This window comes from Dermochelys coriacea, chromosome 24, assembly GCF_009764565.3.
Source record: "Dermochelys coriacea isolate rDerCor1 chromosome 24, rDerCor1.pri.v4, whole genome shotgun sequence".
In the NCBI taxonomy this organism is placed as follows: domain Eukaryota; kingdom Metazoa; phylum Chordata; order Testudines; family Dermochelyidae; genus Dermochelys; species Dermochelys coriacea.
Window position 1 is genome coordinate 2,190,631 of NC_050091.1, and position 21,746 is coordinate 2,212,376.

The 21,746-nt window shown below is 41.7% G+C and overlaps 1 protein-coding gene across 1 annotated transcript in view; it reads right to left on the minus strand.

The window, feature by feature from the left end:
* The window catches only part of LOC119848023, a 71,074-nt gene extending 51,112 nt beyond the window's left edge, over positions 1-19,962 (minus strand). The window contains exons 1-2 of the mRNA XM_043502268.1: positions 19,943-19,962; positions 16,740-17,238 (exon numbers count right to left, since the gene is read on the minus strand). Coding sequence (XP_043358203.1) covers positions 16,740-17,217 — 478 coding nt within the window. The 5' untranslated portion in view covers positions 17,218-17,238; positions 19,943-19,962. The remainder of the gene's footprint in view (positions 1-16,739; positions 17,239-19,942) is intronic.
* Positions 19,963-21,746: the final 1,784 nt, after the last annotated feature.

A 21,746-nucleotide genomic window follows, 5' to 3' on the forward strand; every position in this document is an offset into this window, starting at 1 on the left:
ATTGCTATAGAGAATCAGTGCTATGGTCCATCCTGTCTCAGATAGTGTCTGTCATTTCAGAGCTAACTTGGTTCATTATGGAGTAAAATATCCATAGGGGGATTTTCTTCCTAACACTCCTAAGGTAAAAGTTGCCTTTGACCAGATGAAGGAGGATTTAAATATATTCTGTCCAAACTCTGGGTTCATATCTATCTGCCTAGTAGCTAGCTATGGATAGATCTAGTTTACTCCATTGAAAATAGCAATAAAGTTGCATCTCAACGTTAGAGAATGCCAATCTCTAGTTTTATGGAAATATTTAGGGCAAGTTCCTCAGAAACTGAAAGCCAACATCATACCTTCATTGAAGACATCTGAGGATCTGAATATATATAAGTATTTTTAAAATATAAAATCAGTACTTCCCAGTATTAAAGTACTGAGATTTTACAAAGCTGTTTAAGGGGGTTGGATACCTAATGACCAGTTAAAATGAATGGGATGTTAAAATGAATGTCCCAAATGCTTTGGTAGCTTTGAAAACCCCAGTCTTAATTTTTGAAGCCTGCAGGCACCACTGCCTGAAACTGAATGGCTACAAAAAAGATTCTGTTATGGAAAGAAATCCCATAACATTTTTGAGATTCACATAGTGTTTGTGCAGGATTCAATTGTAAACTGAAAGCCATCACTAAATTAACATTTAAATAGAATTGAACAATTCAACAAAATGGACTTACCAGGTTCACCAAGGAAAATAGACGAGAAGTGGAAAAAAGAGCCCTGGCTGATGAGTGCTTTTATTCTGTTTCCAAGTCAGCCTGGAGGATCTGTGACGCACTTTCCATAAGAGGCCCTAATTAGTTTCAAAACAAATCATGCTCTATGCTTAACCCCAACCACTGATGGAATTGTCTTGCTTACTGTTTGTTGTCTGCTAGTGTATTCTCAGCCTCACACAGTATGGCTTGCGCATTATGCTCTGCAAGTTTCTTTGATCTTAAAATTTTGTGTGTCAAATTAATTCCTGACATCCATTCATCACATTTCAGTTATGCCAGGAATTAAGCAGATTTCATTTATTTTGTTCTTCTTTTATGAGCTTTAAAACATGAATGGTTCAGGGGAACATCAATAGCATAATCTACTGTAATACACAGGATTCTACTTTAGTTTTTTAAATCCTGGTTACAGTCTAGTTGGGGACAAAGTGGAGTTCACCCTTGCAACTCTGAAGATAGAGGCTGACTTTCATCTGTGTTTTATTATCTCTACCCCTAACTATTTATTATTGATCTAGTAGAATACCCATGGAAATGCATGGGCATCTCTCCAGTGAGGTCAATTGTCTTTGAACTCAGCTATACGAGTAGCAATTCATTCCTACACAGAGGGCCAGCACGTGGTCAATGCACTATTTAAGTCCCACTGTAGCCTTGAAAAATAGTGCTTAAGTAGAGTTTAAGTGGTGCATAAATCTGTGTAAACCCTCTGCACAGGGTTAATTTCACCCTATCGGATTAGATACACTGCTCATGAAAGATAGAAATAAGGTGTTTTTGTCAAGGGGAGAAGGCTGTGAACTGAGCTAACAGAAGTCTGGGCACATTCCTTGCACCGTATTATCCTCAACTCTAGTAGAAAGAATTAGAGCCACCACTGGGATAGATTCCGGGTAGTCTCTACCAGTGAGTTTTTTGGTCCTGGATACACATGAATCCCATTATTCTGGGAGAAATATAACCTTCCCTACTCACTATTCTGGTCCAAATAAATATAGTCCCTTGTGAAGACCTTTACGCCTCCATCATCTCAGGCTCTGGGGAGGAAGGTATGCAGCTTCATCAAATTTGGGAGAGGCCTGGAGCATCTGACATCCATCCAAGGAGGCCGTCAGGGCTTGTTGGCCTTTGGCCCCACTTCCATGCACATCTGTATAGAGCACAAGGGAGCTAAGGGGGAAAACAGCTGAGTTTAATGGTATCTATGGGGAGAGGGAAGAGGAGAGAGTTTACTGATTTGACCAAGATCACTCACGAGTTCTATTGCTTAAGCCTAAACCAAGATTTTCAAAAGTGGCCAGAGATTTTGGCTATCAAAGTGGAGACACCCTTAAAGATCCTGTTTTGTTCAGACCCACCCTTTGAAAACCAGGCCTCTATAAGGTGTTTCAAAGAGAGGCCAAAGTCACTAGTCAGTTTTTTAAAACTTTGGCTTTCATTTCTGCAAGTCTCAGGTCTTAACCACCTCTTCCTTCCTTTATGTACCAGATTTAAATCCATAGGCAGTGAAAGTTGGTTGAAGGCAAAGGTAATCTCAAGCAGACGACTGACAGACTGTTCAATAAAAGTGCAGCTATTCTACAAAAGTAAGACACCATCCTTTAATAACATAAAAATACAATAAGTCCCTGATAAAGCTGAAGATATATCAAACATATGGCCAGATCCTAAAATAGCATAAATCAGGATAGGGTCATTGAAGTCAATGGAGTATTGTCACTTGGCACCAGTTGAGGTCTGGGCTATACATTTTTAAAATGAATATTTATTAAAACAAATGCAAAGCTATTTTTTATGGGAAAAAACCAATAATTCTGAGTTCTGAGCTCATGACTGATTAGAGGAATGACACGCGTGACCTTGACACACATTTTAATGGGACGCTATTACTCAGTTGTTCTTGAGCCTCTAACTCCGGTCACCTGCTTTGACTATTTGTGTAATACAAACCTTTGCATGCATCAACCATTAATGAATGTTTCTGATATACTTTGAAATCCTTTGTTCTGGAGAAACCTCAGAATTTCCCAATAAGAGTAATTGTCCAGATGATCCTGACAAAGACATAATAATTTAGGAATAATTTATGGAAAAGTTTGCAACTTTGTCTAATGAGCAGACAACAAGCATGTAAAGAAACAAAGATTTTGCAACAAAGGATAATTTTCGCTCCTCCTCTATGAACCACCTTTTGTCCTAACAGGCAGAGGCCAAGGTCAACATGGTTCCTCAGCCACGGGTACCATTTGGCCCACCCGGGTCTGTTTACCCAAAGTCACATGGCATTCCCCTGTAGTGATGATGAGAGACACCACGGCAGGACAGGCTTCACATGGTCGCTGCTGGTAAGTCCTTTGGTCCCAGGTACACATGAAACAAAAATTCTGGGAGATAGGTCTCTGTCCCTCCTCACTATCCTGCACCAAACTGTAGAATGAATTTACCACTCTCTGAAGATGATGTCCATCCAAAACCTGCAACACAGGTATGGACACAGGTGAAAATCAGCATGCAATTCTAGCATGACACAAACAGCAAAGAAAAAGCAATGGCTAGTCAACATCACAGCTACAGTATACATTCAGCAGGGTGTGCCAATACATGCTCCCAAATAAAATAATAAAAATGTATACATTTATTATTAATATTTTTACCATAGCACATAGGGTCCTTAATTATGGAGCAGGACACTTGGTGCTAGGAGCTGTACAAACACAGAACTACAAGATAGTCGCTGTCCCAAAGAGTTTATAATCTATAAGACAAAAGAGGGATACAAATGTATGGGGAAGTTCAAGGAAACAATGAGACATTAGTCAGCATGGTAGACAATGGTCTCGGCACACCTGTGGCCTAACTGGCCTTGGAAGTGTACCAGAGTACAAACCCAATATTTAAGAAACTAATGAATGAGAAGACAGTTAGTACCCCCTGCTTACAGACAACTCACATTTTAAAAAACCAGGATCATCTTTTGCAAGTGGTTTGTTAAAGAGGAGTTGACCTTTAACCTGTGGTGTTGGACTCCTCTTTGGGAAATTTCAGAGTAGCAGCCGTGTTAGTCTGTATTCGCAAAAAGAAAAGGAGTACTTGTGGCACCTTAGAGACTAACAAATTTATTTGAGCATAAGCTTTCGTGAGCTACAGCTCACTTCATCGGATGCATCCGATGCGGTCACTAAATGGAGTAATGTACTCTTGTGCGGCGAGTGCAGGGGTGGCAGGGGAGTGGCTGAGCTGAATGTCACATCTGGGGAGATGGAAGAGTAAAGAGGTTATTGATTTGCCCAAGATTGCTCTGGGAATCTATGGATAAATGCAGAAGCCAGACATTAAAAACCAGCAAGAAAATTGAGTTGCCAAGCTAGGGACACTTTAATGAGCCTGGTTTTTCAGACATTGCTAAGCACCCACACTGTGAAAACCAGGCCCCTTTAAGGTGGTTCCAGTCCAAAGCTCAAACTAACTAGCCACTTTGGAAAAATCTATCTTAATATTTCTGGCCCAGATCTTCAAAGAAGCCTCAAGTCTTAAGCAACAGACCATCCGTCCTCTCCCATCCTTATAGTACCAGAGCTAATCCATAGGAGATGGGAGAGGACTGATGGTCAAAGGAATCTTAGGGAGACACCAGGCAGCCAGATGAATAAATGAATAGACACTCTACAAAACAGAGAGACCATCCTTACAGACAATAGAAGAAGGGAAAATGAGTCACTTAGAGAGCTGGAGTATCTTAGGAAAAATTATTTGAAATATAATGCTAGAGCCTCAGCTAGTTAAAAATCAATCATTGAAGTTGATGGAGACATGCTGATTTGCACCAGCTAAGGATCTGACTTTTAAGCTTTAAAAAGGAATGTTTATGGAAAACAAAAAGCAAAGCAAAATTTAAATGAAAAATTAAAGAATCCTGAATTCGAAGGCTATAAAACATGACCTCATTAGGGGAATGACATAAATTACCTTGACCCACATATTTAAAGTGATGCTATTACTCAGGACTCGCGAGACTAAATTCAATAATGTATTTTCAATATTATAATAATAGAACACTTTGCGTGTGTAAGGCATTAATGAATGTTTGTGAAGCGCTTTGAAATTTTGTTCTTAGGAAACTGGAGAACATCCCCATCTAAGTGTCATTGCCCAGGGGATCCCCAGAAACACACCTCATAATTTAAGGATAATTTATGTGAAAATGGTTGCAGTTTTATTAAATGAGCAAGCAATATGAGTGTAATCATATTGAGAAGAAAAGCCAAGTAGACTTTGTAGGAAAGGGTGACTTTAGCGCCTCAGAGAGAACATGAATCACCTTTTGAGTGTCATTCCCTCAGGCCACCTCACATGCTAGTGATAATTTATAGCAAAAAAGCCAAAGCTATTATTAAATAAATAATAAGAAAGTTACCAAATTATGCTGGGAAATGAATACGTTTGTAGTCAAGGGTGGCTGTAGCTGCTAAATCCAAGCAAGAGAAAGCCATTGTCCTGACCAGCAGAAACTAAGGTAAAAAATGTTACCCCTCCCAGAAAGAGCATCTGGCCCACCCAAGGCTGGGCACCAGGCTTACCCAAATCACTCTCCACTCCTGTAGAGATGGCTAGAGTTGCCACCATGGCAGTCTTTGCTGATGAGTCTTTTGGTCCTAGACACACACGAATCACACAATTCTGGGAGATGTATTTCATCCCGAATCACAGTCCCTGCCCTCACAGCCGAGTGAATTTAATTTTGTGCTAAGACTATGTCAGCTGCAAAATTGCAATAGAATTTATGGGAACACATGGAAATATGCATGCAATTCTGGCTTGACCTGAACAGAAAAAAAAAGCCAATGGATAGCCAACATCACGACACCAACATACATTCTGCAGGTAAATGTCTGTATAACCTCCCAAGGATATGAACTGACCATAGGACTGAACCCACATTTCCGAGAGCAGGGGTTATGTTTCTTGGCATGTAATTGGTATATATGTGTGGAGAACAGACTCATTCAAGAAAGTTTGTGACTAGAGTTGGTTGGGAATTGTTCAACAAATATTTTTTTTGTAGGAAAAAAACCTATTCATTAAAAACAAAATTTGTTTGGAAGAAATGTACCAGTTGCAAAAGGTTTTTCAGGCGCAAGAGATAACTTTTGGTCAAAACTAGAGAGCCAGACGAAGACTGGAAAGTGTGATCATGTTAGATCAGGGACTTGAACTTGGGGGAGGGACTCTCTCTAACAACTCTCTATTCTTGCAGGTGCGTTTTCTCTCTCTCTCTCTCTCTTTCTATCTCTCTCTCTCCTTTCACAAAAAACTTTGGAAGATTTCAGTTTTGTCCCAATAGAAAATAAAAATAGAAAAGTGAGGCTAGATCAAAAATCTCCCCACTGTATTTTCCACTGCATGCATCCAATGAAGTGAGCTGTAGCTTACGAAAACTTATGCTCAAATAAATTTGTTAATTTCCAAGGTGCCAAAAGTACTCCTTTTCTTTTTGCGGATACAGACTAACACGGCTGCTACTCTGTTCCCTTACCAGAAAAATTGAGGCAGAGCAGAGCACTGCTGTGCCTGGAGCTCATCTAGGTGTGGCTACAGATAAAACCTGAGCTGAAAATGAGGAAACTGAGGCACAGCTGAATGCTGATGGGAATCAAATCCCCATGGAGTGTGGGGAAAATGAGGGAGTAAAAGAGTACTAACAACCTTTGATATGTGCCAGAAGTTGGGGAAAAACAAAGATAAATGTTCAGCAGCTGCTTGGGAGAATGCAGAAGTAGAAGCCACGATGAAGGAGGTAGGTGGTAGGTGTCTGATGGTCTTTGAAAACGTAAATGTCTCCGAGAGGTGAGGGGCAAAACCTACTGCTCAGCTCCCATCAGGATGTGTGGGGAGAACGGTGCGCCAGCATAATCACTCTGAGTGGCGAACTACTGGGAAGAGAATCCCTCTACTGATTCCTTTTACCAGGAAGTATTGGCACAGAGTTCTCAATTCTTGATCTTGTGGAGAGAGGTAGTCGGCTCTGAGGAATGTTAGGGGTTTCACTGCTAAGAGAGGAAATGTTCTCCCTGTCTATGCATGTCTTTGAGGTCTGGGGAAACACCCTGGGAAAACATGCCAGAGCTGGGGGCAGGGGGAAGGCCAAAAAGGGGAATCAGTTCCTCACCTGTCACTGGGTAACTGGAGCCAATGGTTAAGAGCAGCTTTGCATGGGGCCACGCCTGTCCTGATCAAAGGGTAGGAATAAATGGTCAGGTTTCACAATGGAGAGAGGTAAATAATGGGGTCCCCCAATGATCTGTTGTGGGACCAGTGCTGTTCTGCATGTTCATTAATGATCTGGAAAGGGGAGTGAACAATTGAGGTGGTTTGTAGGTGATATAAAATGATTCAAGATAGATAATTCCAAAGAGATACTGTGAGGAATTACAGGGTAATCTCACAAAACTAGTTGACTGGGCAACACAATGGCAGAATAATTTCAGAATTGATAAATGCAAAGTAATGCACATTGGAAAACATAATCCCAACTACACATATACAACAATAGGTTCTATGTTAGCTGTTACCACCCAAGAAAGAGATCTTGTAGTTACTGTGGATAGTTCTCTGATAACTTCCACTCAATGCACAACAACCACCAAAAAAACTGGCAGTATGTTAGGAACTATTAGGAAAGGTATAGAAAATAAGACAGAATATCTCATATGTCACTATATAAATCTATGGTTTACCCACACCTTAAATACTGTGTCCAGGTTTTGGCATTCCATCTCAAAAAGGATATAGAGGAACCGGAAAAGGTTCAGAGAAGGGGAACAAAGATGATCAAGGGTATGGAACAGCTTCCATCCGAGAAGAGACTAAAAAGATTAGAGACACAAGGTGGGTGAGGTAATATCTTTTATTGGACCAACTTCTGTTGGTGAAAGAGACAAGCTTTTGAGCTACACAGAGCTCTTCTGAAACTTGTCTCTTTCACCAACAGAAGTTGGTCCAATAAAAGATATTACCTCACCCACCTTGTGTCTCTAATCTTTTTAGAAGTTGGCCTGGTAAAAGATATTATCTAACCTACCTTGTGTCTCTAATATCTTGGGACCAACACTAAAAAGTTAGAACTGTTCAGCTTAGAAAAGAAACAACTAAGAGGTGATATGACAGAGATCTATAAAATCATGACTGTTGTGAAAAATGAAATAGGGAAGTGTTATTTACCTTTTTACACAATACAAAAATCAGAGATCATCCAATGAAATTAATTGGCAGAAGATTCAATACAAACAAGAGGAAGTACTTTTTCACACATTTCACAGTCAACCTGTGGAACTCATTGCCGTGGGATATTATGTTGGCCAAAAGTATAACTAGGTTCAAATTGGGTAAGTTCATGGAGGATGGATCCATCAATGGTGATTAGCTAAGGTGGTTAGGGATGCAACCCCATGCTCGGGGCAATCCTATATCTCTGACTGCCAGAAGCTGAAGTGGAAGACTGGGTGGATCAATCCATAATTGCCCTTTTCTGTATATTCCCCTTGGTATGGGCCACTCTTGGGGACAGGATAGTGGGCTAGATGGACCATGGTCTGATCCTGTATGGCAGATCCAAACTGATCATGTGGGTGGTTTTTACACCACCTAAAGTGGGTCATGGAAAGCTTGGGGCTCTGCCATGATATAGTCCCAGAAGGAGGGCTGTGGAAAACTTTGAACTAAAGAAGAGAGTTTGCAGACTGAGAAGCCAGGGCTTGACCCACACAGCCCCAGGAAGAAGGCCTGGGGGGCCCAGGACCCAAGGGGTGAGTGAAGAGCTGACTCTTTCTGGGGAGCTGAGCAATGTTTAACAAATTAGACCCCAAGAGAGGGGGAATATTGTTTTCAAAGACTTCTGGATATGAGTGGAATATTTCCAGGAATTCTGGAGTGCCACAAGTGACGCTGTGTTTCAGAGCCTGGTTTCAGTGTTCATTGAAGGTGGCCACCCTCTGGTCTCTACACTTTCCAAATTGCTCTCTTGTTTCAGCCCTTAGTTTCTCTGATGTCCAGCAGATGGCGATGGTGTATGGCGACAAATTTCTGTGAACCTTTTCTTCTAGCAGGTTTTTTATGGTTATTCATTGTAATGACTGTATTTCTCATCATTGACTCCGACTACCCATTGGTATTCCTGCTTTTAAGCAATTGCCTTGAATATTTCAAAGTTATACCTTGGGTAGGTGCTTATAACCTTTGTTATGCCTTTCTCCTTCTTGAGCTATATCATTCATATCTCCTTTGCAGTGCAACAATCATTTACAACAAGAACAAACCAAATCTCTTTGTCTTCTAATTCAAGTGGACCTAGTCTATGCATTCTCAGATTGCATATAAGCGTTCCCATCTTCCAGGGCTAACACTAGAACAAGTCACATGATCCACTTTATATAAGAAAGTAGGATGTTCCTCTTTTTGGTTACTTTATAAGCCAGGAGAGAGAGAGAGAGAGACATTTTATCCATATGCAAATTGAGAGATTCTTGCCTAGGTAATTAAGAATACTGATATTTAAACATACTTAGTTTCTGTTCTTCAGAGCGTGGGATCTCCTAACCTTAGCTCATCTGTGGTTCCTTAGACAAAGTGTCTTACATGATGTGACTCACTGTTTTCTTCTTTTCTTTTCTTTTTAGGTGGAGTTGAGTACTGGGTGGGACCCTATGTTGGATTAAACAGAGGTGTATAGTTTTTTCTGTTGTTTGAGGAGCAGGAAGAATAATTATTAATCATTCTAGGAATATTTGTTACCTGTACCTCTCCCACATTGTAGCCAGAAGAGGGTGTAACCAAAGCTCTCCAGATAGGAGAATTGCTGCACAATAACATGAGTTCTGAAATGTGTAATTAAGGTGAAATTCACCCCAGTCAGGGGGCCTACATTATACTATTGACCATTTAAGGGACCTGATTAGCATCTGACTTCAGAGTTTGAGTAGCACTCTGCACAAAGCTAAATTCATAAATAATGAATGGAAGTTCATAAATAAGGAATGGAAGTTAAAGAAAAACCAGAAGGCCAACAGTATGATGCCGGATGATTTTAATGCGAAGGAGAAGTGCCGTGTATACTTGCAGAATGACATACAGGAGAGTATGAAGGATTTCAGTAAGGGCTACATTCCCTTCCCTCATTGGACAGTTCGGTCTCCAACCCTCAGCCACGGGGAAGTCAGGAAATGTGCATGGGGGGGAGAAGAAAGGAATCTCCTCCAAGGAAATAAATCCCTCGTGGGATAGGAGGCTTCTGGATTTGGTGCCAAAAGTCCCTTCACCTCAGAGGTTGCCATCTTGTGAGCCCCAGCCAGCAGTTGCAGTGTCCCTTTACAGGCCTTGTAGCCTTGCTCAAAAGGGCAAAGAAAAAGAGACGCCTGTTAGCAGAAGCAGTTCATATGTCTCCTCATCCAACTCAGGTTCACAATCCCCACCTCCCCAAAGGAGTAAATTGAGAACAGACATTCAAGAAGTTGCCCGAGAAAATTAGGAGAAAACTGGTCTCTTCTTGAGGTGACAGCTGTTTCTCTGACTTGTCCCCAGAGGGTGCTAGAGTTACAGGCCCTGCTCACAAGGTTTTCATGCATAGAAAGAAAAAGCATAATAAAAGGGCAGTTTCCAGCGTAGTGTGTGGGTGCAGGCTTCTCGGGCAGAACACTGCACGGGCAATCAGAAGAAGAGAGAAGTTATGCTGCAAATCAGCCATGTGACAACTGCCAGACTGAGCTTATGCTGCATGTCGACACCTGCCGGGTTAATGGGATCTTGCTCTTTGCAGGTTGACTATGCCCCGTGTGGTGGTGGGCTTAACTCACCTGAAAAAGTTTATCAGGATAACCACTTTCAAGATGGAGTCCTTGAAGTTGATAGTGGTGGCAGTCTGCCCCAGGGTTTACCTTATATCAATCGGCTTGAGGAATACTGACTTTCGTGTGTCAATTCACCAGACTCGCATGGGATTTCTGTGGTTAACAATGGGGACAATCATTTCCAATACAAAATGCTGCCTTTTGGACTCTCATCCGCACCTTGGGCATTCACGGAAGTCCTTGTCATTTTGGTGGCTCTTCTCAGGCAGAAGGGGGTACTGGTGTTACTTTTCCAGGATGATGTTCAAGGCATAGTATCGTCCAAGGAAAGGTCCTCTTGAGTGACTCAGACCATGGCAACAGCAGGATTTTACAGCAAATTTCTAAAAGTCATCTTCAACCATCTCAGTGCCTAGTTCATCTAGTGCACATAGTTGCAGAAGCCCACAACATTTTTCTGTTAGCTGCAAGGACAAAATCAGATCGGCAATTACCCTCATGAGGAGGAGCCCACTGCAGCTTCCCTACAGGTCTGGGAAAGGAGGATGCAGGATGTGGTAAGGAGCAGAGGGGGAGTAGAGGGCTGAACTGATGGGGAGGCTGAACACATGCGGTCGTTACTGCTGCGGGACAGGCTGGGTGGGGGCTGAATGGCTGGGGTGCAGGAGGATGGTCTGAATTGGTGGTGCACCAACTGATGCAGGGATCGGGGGAACAGGATTGATTTGGAGGTTGGGGGCAGAATTAATAGCTAATCAAGGGATGGACAGATGTGGAGGTGAACTCCTGCCAGGGTGTCCAAAATACATGTTTTAAAAAATCCTGGTCAATGTCAAATACAACAATACACAACATAAGAGGAAAAGTAAGGTGGGAAGCCACTAGAACAGAAATCGAAGATAAAGTATAATGAGAGAAAGAAACACATGTGCCTGAATAAGGTATGCAGAGCAATCCGTATCTTGTTTTTCATTTCCTGATTAATCCTTCTTCCACTGTAATTCCTGCTGAGCTTCACATGACCCACAGCTTCCATAGTGATATCTATTGTACTGCTGGAAAGAATAAGGGCTACAGTATCCAGTACCCAAGGATGACCTCTGGTAATTTTGGAAACTCCTGGAACTGTATAAGCCTCCAAGAAAGAGAGAGTCCTTGGAACTGTATAAGACTCCTGATTCCAGCTGGTCCAGAGGATCCCACTTCACTATCCTGCAGGCAAGAGCTTGGGCCTCGCAGTGTCAATTCTAGAGCCAGGACATATGGCTCTTTGCAGCTCTCAGCACAGGATGCTGGGCATGGCCCGCACAGGGTGTGTAGCACCTGTCATAGCAAGACATCTTCCTGCGATAGAGAAAAACCTGAAACACACTGAGGAGTCATAGGTAAACATAAGCCCCACTGCCTGTGAAATAAGAGTTTCAAAGCTTGAATATTGCTGCCATGGGTCTCGTGGAGCTGGGACCACAACCCAGGCACACCTACCCATTGTTAATCTTATTATTTATAATTGGAATTCAATTTGCTCTGAGAAGTGACATCTGAGGACTTGCATTACTCTGTACAATACCCAGCACAATGGGAGCTTGATCTCAGGGCTTCTCTACATGGCTCTGCAGTCCAGACTTCAGGGTGTGAATTGCAAATACCTCTAATACGTTGCTCTCTAAATGCCCCATGTAGACTCTGTCTATGAACTAAAAGGTATCTAGCTTAAGTCAATGTACTATGTTAATATGCACTAGGTATCTTTTAGTTCATGCCAGCAGGGTCTACCCAGGGCAGTTAGAGTGCAACTGACTGCTCTACAATTCACATCCCCATAGTCTGGACTGCGGTGCTGTATAGACAAGCTCTGAGATCAAGGCCACGTTGTGCTGGCTATTGTAGAAAGACAGAATAGTAGACTCTTAGAGTATTAAAAGGTTAATACTCTTCAGTATCAAAGTACTTTCAGGCTGATATTTTGAAAGTCACTCAATGTATTTGCATTTCCAAATTAAAATTAATAAGATTTGGATGCTTCAAAAACCAATGTGTTTTTGAAAACCCCAGCCTTAACTTCTCAAGTTTGCCCACACCTAAGTGTGTAACTGAATTTAAAAACAAAACCAAGTGTGTGGGGCACTTCCCCTGCCCTCCCCCCGACTCCCCCAGAACACTTAAAATTACTAAAATCACAGTATTTTTGGAGTATTCAGTTCAATGTGAAAATTTCAGTTTTGACAGTTAGAAAGAGAAGAGTTGACTCATGTATATGACTTACGCAGTTCACCGAGGAGAATAATGCAAGCGAAGTGGTTAGAACAACCCTGAGAGGCAAACACTTTTATACAATTTCTCAGACAGCCTGAAGGAGCTGAAAGGTCCTAATTAGTTGCATGAGGTCCTAATTAGTTATAAAGCAAATTTTATTGCAGATATAATGCCTCTTAATTACTGAGCTGCTCACTGCTTGTGGTTATTAAGTCGATTATCAGTCCTGCACAGTATGACATGCGCATTCCCCGCTACATATTTCTTCCATTTTAAAACTTGGTTTAACTGATTAATATTTGGTATCATTCTATTGACTTTGTTTGAGTTACAGAAGGAATAAACAGGCTCCATTTATTTAGCTTCCTGCCCCCAACTTTACAGTAGCTCAGAGATGTTTCAGCTGCACAGTTTGCTGTTATGCACAGGATTTTATTTCAGTCCTTTAACTCCTGGGTAGTGATTTGATGGAGGAAACGTGCAGTCTCTCCTTGCAGCTCCTAAGAAGAAGGGAGTTATTCAGGCTTAGCAACACTACCTCCTAACAATTCACCATGGGTCTGATACCGTAAGCTTTAAAAAGATTTTTTATGAAAACAAATGCAAAATTCCAAATAAATAACTAGCTATAAATCACAACCTCCTTAGGGGAATGACATGAGGTTCACTATTACTCTGAAATAGGTCACATACATTTAATATACAAATAATACAAAACTTTGCATTTATAAAGTTTTTGGTATGGTCTCCCACAGTATTCTTGCCAGCAAGTTAAAGAAGTATGGGCTGGATGAATGGACTATAAGGTGGATAGAAAGCTGGCTAGATCATCAGGCTCAACAGGTAGTGATCAATGGCTCCATGTCTAATTGGCAGCCAGTATCAAGCAGAGTGCCCCAAGGGTTGGTCCTGGGCCGGTTTTGTTCAATATCTTCATTAATGATCTGGAGGATGGCGTGGATTGCATCCTCAGCAAGTTTGCAGACGACACTAAACTGGGAGGAGTGGTAGATATGCTGGAGGGTAGGGATAGGATACAGAGGGACTTAGATTGGGCCAAATGAAATCTGATGAGGTTCAACAAGGACAAGTGCAGAGTGCTGCACTTAGGACAGAAGAATCCCATGCAGCGCTACAGACTAGGGACCGAGTGGCTAGGCAGCAGTTCTGCAGAAAAGGACCTAGGGGTTATAGTGGACGAGAAGCTGGATATGAGTCAACAGTGAGCCCTTGTTGCCAAGAAGGCTAACAGCATTTTGGGCTGTATAAGTAGGAGCACTGCCAGCAGATTGAGGGACATGATAATTCCCCTCTATTCGACATTGGTGAGGCCTCATCTAGAGTACTGTGTCCAGTTTTGGGCCCCACACTAAAAGAAGGATGTGGAAAAATTGGAAAGAGTCCAGTGGAGGGCAATAAAAATGATTAGGGGGCTGGAGCACATGACTTATGAGGAGAAGCTGAGGGAACTGGGATTATTATGGGGGGGATGGATAGCTCAGTGGTTTGAGCATTGGCTTGCTAAACCCAGTTCAATCCCTGAGGGGGCCATTTGGAGATCTGGGGCAAAAATTGGGGATTGGTCCTGCTTTGAGCAGGGGGTTGGACTAGGTGACCTCCTGAGGTCCCTTCTAACCCTGATAGTCTGATTCTATTTAGTCTGCAGAAGAGAAGAATGAGGGGGATTTGATAGCTGCTTTCAACTACCTGAAAGGGGGTTCCAAAGAAGATGGATCTAGACTGTTCTCAATGGTAGCAGATGACAGAACGAAGAGTAATGGTCTCAAGTTGCAGTGGGGGAGGTTTAGGTTGGATATTAGGAAAAACTTTTTCAGTAGGAGGGTGGTAACGCACTGGAATGGGTTACCTAGGGAGGTGGTGGAATCTCTTTCCTTAGAGGTTTTTAAGGTCAGGCTTGACAAAGCCTTGGCTGGAATGATGTAGTTGGGGATTGGTCCTGCTTTGAGCAGGGGGTTGGACTAGATAACCTCCTGAGGTCCCTTCCAACCCTGATATTCTATGATTCTATATACCATGAACAAGTTGTGAAATGCTTTGAAAGCCCTTCTTTCGAGCCTCAGAATATCCCTGTTGAGTGTTATTGGCCAGGTGATCTCCCAAACCACACCTTGACATTTAGGGATAATTTATGGCATGCAGGCTGCGACCTTGTTTAAAAAAAGAGAGAGAATATAAATATCATAAGGAGGAAATAATGATACATTTTCCGGTAAAGGTCTGGTGCAGATAAGTCACCCTTTGCTCTGAGTGGCAGAGCCCAAAAGTCAAACTGTCTTTCACTCCAGATATTCCATCAGGCCTACCAAGGCTACCTAAGTGACAGAATCCCATGCTGTGGGTGTCCCTAAACCTCCAACTCCAACAAGCTGGGATTGAACAATATGGGATGGATAACACAAAACTGCCCTGTTCTGTTCATTCCCTCGAAAGCATCTGGCATCAGCCACTGTTGGAAGAGTGGATGCTGGGCTATTTGGGCCATTGGTTTGACCTAATATGGTGGTTGTTATATGAATCAATGTTTTCTTATTTTGTTGACTTTCCAGGCAGAGTTGACTATGTGGAGGTACCCATTTTGGAGTCATCAGAGATGTATAGTTTCTCTGATTTTTGAGGGGCAGGATGAATTAATAATGGTTAACCTTTGCAGGCATATTTGTTACCTATACTTCTCCAACTATGTAGCTAGAAGAAGGTATAACCAAGCCTCTCCAAGGAAGGAAAATTGTTACACAATAAAGTGAGTTCTGAAACACGTGTAAAGAGGGTAAAATTCTCCACATGACAGGAGACCTGCATATTTCTATTGACCTCTTAAGGCAGTGGTTCACAACCATGGGTACACATACCCCTGGGGATACACAGAGGTCTTCCAGGGAGTACACAAACTTCATATTTGCCTAGTTTTACAACAGGCTACATAAAAAGACCTAGCGAGGTTAGTACAAACTAAAATTTCATACAGAGAATGATTAATGTATACTGCTTTATATACTATACACTGAAATGTAAGTACAATATTTATATTCCAATTGCTTTATTTTATAATTATATGGTAAAAATGAGAAAGTAAGCAATTTTTCAGTAAAAGTGTGCTGTGACACTTTTGTATTTTGATGTCTGATTGTGTAGGCAAGTAGTTTTTAAACGAGGTGATACTTGGTGGTACACAAGAGGTATCAGACTCCAGAAAGGGGGACAGTAGTCTGGGAAGGTTGAGAGCCACTGTTTTAAGGTACTTGATTAGCATCTAACTTCAGAATCTGAGTAGGGCAGAGACCTGGCATTTGTCCTCTCCACAAACTTGACTTTCACACAGAGAGGTATGTAAACAAAGAATGGAAGTGAAAGAAAAAACAGAAGCCCAATAATATGATGCAAGATAATTTTAACGAGAGCGAGAAGTACAGTAAACACTTGCAGAATGCAAATAAAGTAGCCTGTTTAGAATTTCAATAAGGCCTACAACCAATCACTTTCTCCAAGGTGATGCATTTTACACAAGATGTTCTTCTTTCTTTGTTGCAGCTGTACAGTTTGGCAATATGCTCTTTTATACATTTTTTATGTTACTTGCTTTATCCCTACCAGCATCTAATAGCACAAAGGACAATATATGAAGAGGAAAAAAAAAGATGGGAAGCCACTGGGTCAGAAATCTAAGATAAAGCATAACATGAGAAAGACACACGTATGCTTGATTTTTAGGAGGTGCTGAGCTCTCATAGCTCTGACTGAATTCAGTAGGAGTTGTGGATGGCCATCACTTCTAAATCCCATAAGCTCAGCCATGAATCTGTATCCTGTTTGTCATTTCCTTGTTGCTCTTTCTTCCATGGTTATTCCTGCTGGGTTTAACATGGCCCACATCTTCCAGAGTGGCATGGGTACCAGCCCCCGGAACCGAAGGATGAGCCCCCGGAACTGAAGGATGAGCCTCCGGAACCAAAGAAGCCCCCAGAACCATATGGGCCTAAAATTCCATCTGGTAGTGAGGATCCCACTACGCTATACTGAGGGCAAGAGGCAAGAGTTGGGCCTGGGAATCTCACGACAACCGGTGGTGCATAGACTACTGCAGTCGAGTCACCGCATCCTGTGACACACAGCTCGTTGCAGACCCCAATACATGGTTGTGGGCATATTGGTGGACACCTTGGTGGGCATGGCCGTGGACACGGAGGGCATGGCCGTGGACACGGAAGGCATGGCTTCGGACACGGAGGACGCTTTTCTGGACATGGTTTTTGGACTTTCTGCGGCGGACATGGTTCTGGGCATTTCTGTGGTGGATGTTGCTGCTGACCTTTGGAATAGAACTCCTCATAGGAATACATCTTTCTGCAATGGAGTTGAGCCTGAAATATAAAGTAGGGAGTAAACAAAAGGCAAACTGCCAGTGGAATAAGAGGTCCAATGCTCAGCTATTGTGGTAAGGGGTGTCATGTAGGAACCGGGATAGATTGATATATAATGAAGAAAATGATGACTTAATCCCTTGGGGCGTAAAGCCTTCATTGATGATCTTTCTAGAGCTCACAACCGCTTCATCCTTGCACCATCTGCATCCATTCATTTTAATTCTCTCCCTGTTTCTTGAGCCCTGTCTCCCGCAAGTGCTAAATCGTCTTTATTTCAAACACAGATAATCATTATAATCCTACTTAGCATGTACATAGTAAATCTTCACAGCTCTAAGCACCCATTTGCTGTCATACAATCCATGTGAATTAGGTAGTTATTACCCCTGTTTCACTAGAGGGAAAGTTGCAACAGAGAGGCCAAATGACTTGCCTAAGGTCACATGTTGAATGAAGGGAAGAGCTAGGACTAGAATTCAGGCACACCGACCTGTTAATCTTCTTGTTAATATTTGAATTCCAGTCGCTTTTAGAAGCAGCTTCTGAGTTCTCATCGATACTGTGATGCAATGCAGACTATGGGGGTCTCAACTGTAGAGTGTGTCAGCATGTCACACTCTAATTCCCCCGTGTACAACTTGCTGGCACAAACTAAAAGGTACCTAATTTGCATCAGTGTAGTCCTGTTTCAAAAAGGACTACGTTCACATGCACTAGGTCCATTTCAGTTTGTGCCAGTGGGGTCCGCACAGGGCAGAACACCTTCAAGCGGTCTATAATTCACACCACCATTGTCTCGACTGTTGTACCGTGTAGAAAAGCTCTCCGATCCATGCCCCATTGTACTGGACATTGTAGAGAGACAGAGTAACAGACATTCTCTGCCCTGCAGTGCATAAAAACAAACTAAACAAGAGAGACAAAGGGAGAGAGGAAAGGTTGGCTATCCCTGTTTTATGTATGAAGAGCTGATTCACAGAGACAATGAGGGCTAGGAAAATCTGTACAGTCCCTTTATAATTCATCCTGTTTACAATTTATCTGCATTTAAAAACACCCAGTTCAACATATAACTTAGTCATCGCCATAGTAGGTAGCACCAGCTGTCCTAGCCCTGTCCCATACTTTCTTTGTGAAAGCTTTCAGTAACAGATATTTCATAGGAAAGCAGTAACCCCTCAGATAGTCTACTAGGGAATAAACTACACATACAGAACATTTTTTTTCTGACATCCCTAAGGTAGAGCCTGGTTTTTGCTCTGAAGAAGGAGAATTTATTTCTATTACTCCTAAACTATTGATTTGGAGTCTGTTGAGGAACCTTTAGGAAAGGGATAGATCATGAAACAGAAAATATGAAAATGCCACTAAGGGGCGATGTGACAGAGGTCTATAAATTCATGAATGGTGTGGAGAAAGCGAAGAGGGAAGTGTTATTTACCCATTCACATAACACATGTGAGTACATAAAAGGTTGTTACAAGGAGGAGGGAGAAGAATTGTTCTTCTTAACCTCTGAGGATAGGACAAGAAGCAATGGGCTTAAATTGCAGCAAGGGAGGTTTAGGTTGGACATTAGAAAAAACTTCCTAACTGTTAGGGTGGTGAAGCGCTGGAATAAATTGCCTAGGAAGGTTGTGACATCTCCATCATTGGGGATTTTTAAAAGCAGGTTGGACAAACACCTGTCAGGGATGGTCTAGATAATACTTAGTCCTGTCATGAATGCAGGCGACTGGACTAGATGAACTCTCGAGATCCCTTCCAGTCCTCTGATTCTATGAACCAAGGATCACTCAATGAAATTAATAGGCAGCAGGTTTAAAACAAACAAAAGGAAGTATTTCTTCATACAACTCACACTCAGCCTGTGGAACTCATTGCCAAGGAATGTTGTGAAGGCCAAAATATGACTGGGTTCAAAAAAAGAATTAGATAAGCTCATGTGGGATTGGTCCATGAATGGCTGTTAGCCAAGATGGTCAGTGATGCAACCCCATGCTCTGGGTTTCCTGAAGCCTTTCACTGCCAGAAGCTGGGACTGGACAACAGGGCGGTGGATCACTTAATAATTGCCCAGTTCTGTTCATTCCCTCTGAAACATCTGTCACTGGCCAGTATCTGAAGACAGGATACTAGGCTAGGTGGACCATTAGTCTTGACCCAGTCTGTTTGTTTTTGTCTAATTTATCAATGAAAACTAAATTGAAGGGAACAATACATTTACACTTCAAAAGTTATATATGAAATCAAATATCATTGTTTTATTTAAAAAAAATAGGGCTAGATCCTCATTTTCAAAGACGGGTTTAGCTCCTTTGAAGAGCGTGGAGGATGTGGCCATATACACACATACAAACACACACATAATATATACGTATATGTTATTTTTTCTTTAAATGATTAATACTCTGCAGTATTAAAATACTTTGAGGATGAGGTTTGCAAAGTCGCTTAATGGATTTGCATTCCCAAATTAAAGTTAATAAGAATCAGGTGTCCCAAACACCTATGTCTTTTTGAAATCCACAGACTTAACTTCTAAAATCTCCAAAACCAACCCCTACAGTTAAATAATGAAAACATAAATATATCAATAAAAATAGGGGGAACCCCACACCCAAAATAAACCCTGTTGATTGCCAAAATCACAAGGTATTTTTGCAGGATTGAATTCCAAGTAAGTAAGTATCAGACTTACCTGTTCACCAAGGAGATTAAGTCAAGAGAAGTGGCTGGAACAGCCTTGAGTGGCGAACACTTTTATACTATTCCTCAGACATCCTGGAGGAAGTGAGACATTCTTTGTGCCCTCTATTTACAAAATTTGTTGCGCATGTACTTCCTCTAACTTATTGCTCTGTTCTCTGCTTGTGATTACCAGGACATGATCATTCCTACTTCGGATGGCATGCCTGTTACACCCTTCATTACACCCTACATGTTTTTTTCATCTTAAAAACTGTATGTACCAAATTAATTTCTGGTATCATTCCGTTGACCTCATTTGAGATAAAACAGGAATTAAGCTGGCTCCATTGATGTAGAGTTGGTTAGTTGGTGGGTTTTGGGTTTTTTTGGCCATCTTTACTACATGAAGAGAGCTCAGAGATGGTTCAGTAGCACAATTTGCCATTATGTCCAGGATTCTATTTTAGTCTTTTAAATCCAGGCTACTAGCTAGTTGGGGAGAAAGTGGGGATTTCCCAAGAGGACGGGGATTCTGCATACTTAGCATCTGCACACCCTATCTATTCACTATGTGTTCAATACAATATCCATAACAATATACAGACATCTGTCCTGTAACTTCAGTGAATCTTTGAATCAGGTCCTAGGGGTTGTAATCCACTCCTGGAAAGAAAGCCACTGCAAGACTTTCATGGGCCATTTAACTGCTACATTAGCCTTCAAAATATGGATTATGTGGAACTTCCTCCGTAGGCCCTTTCCATATGGTGTATTTCACTCAGTGATGAGAATGAATTACGCTCTGAAGTGACCTTAGTTATATTGAAATGTTTTTGGGATCATCATACAACAAAAGAGGGCTGCCTGTTGTAGATTTCAGACTGACTTGACATGAAAGTCCACAGTGGGTGAAAGAAAATTGTCGTGTTTTTTTTAACAGCTCTTGAACCTACAACTCCATCCATGAACCATCAATACAACACAGCAAATGTGACAAAGAGTCTGACTACGTTGGGGGAGCACCTCCTTTGAGAAAGCCTCTCCACCATCGCTGGACTAGTTTTGCACTCCAAGTGGAGCTTCCTGTAAATTGAGAGAAAGGAAGAAAGGGACATTCTATGAAGCCCCCCATGGACCTCTCTGTGCAGATGTAGGGATATAGAAATTGTCAGAGTGATCAGTACTTGCTGCTTCACAGAGGTTTACTTTGAGATACTTATGTAGAACATAAGCAGGCAGCTATGAAAAAAACAAACCCCTAAGATCTAGAATAAATAACCCTCAAAAGATAGCAGAGTGTTGTCATCACAAATTTTATATATTGGTGGATGAAGACAAGAGGGGCACCCAAAATCGTTTAAAAAAGTTTTGGGCCTTCAGTAGTCCTAGCCTCATGACTTAAACCCAGACAATCCTTCTTCACCTTTCCTTTATGTACCAGAGCTAAATGCACCAGGAGGTGGGATATAATGAAATGTTGCGGGATATTTAACTAAGCCTGCCATTGGTAGACAGAAGAGTCTTTCAGAACATAGAAAAAGGCTTTAACAGCTTATTGATCGCACTGGAGCTTCCTAAAATACATTATTTAAAATACATTTTTGTAAATTATTGTGGTACCATCAAAGGAGGTGGAGTTGTGCTGATTTGCACCAGCGGAAAATCTCACCTGTGAGCTATATGAAAACAAATGTAAAGCTACTTTTTAACTAAAAGAAAATAACCCTGCATTTTAATGCTATAAATCATGACCTGATTAGAGAAATGAGATTAGTGGCCTTGCATGCACATTCTAAGGCAATACTATTACTCAA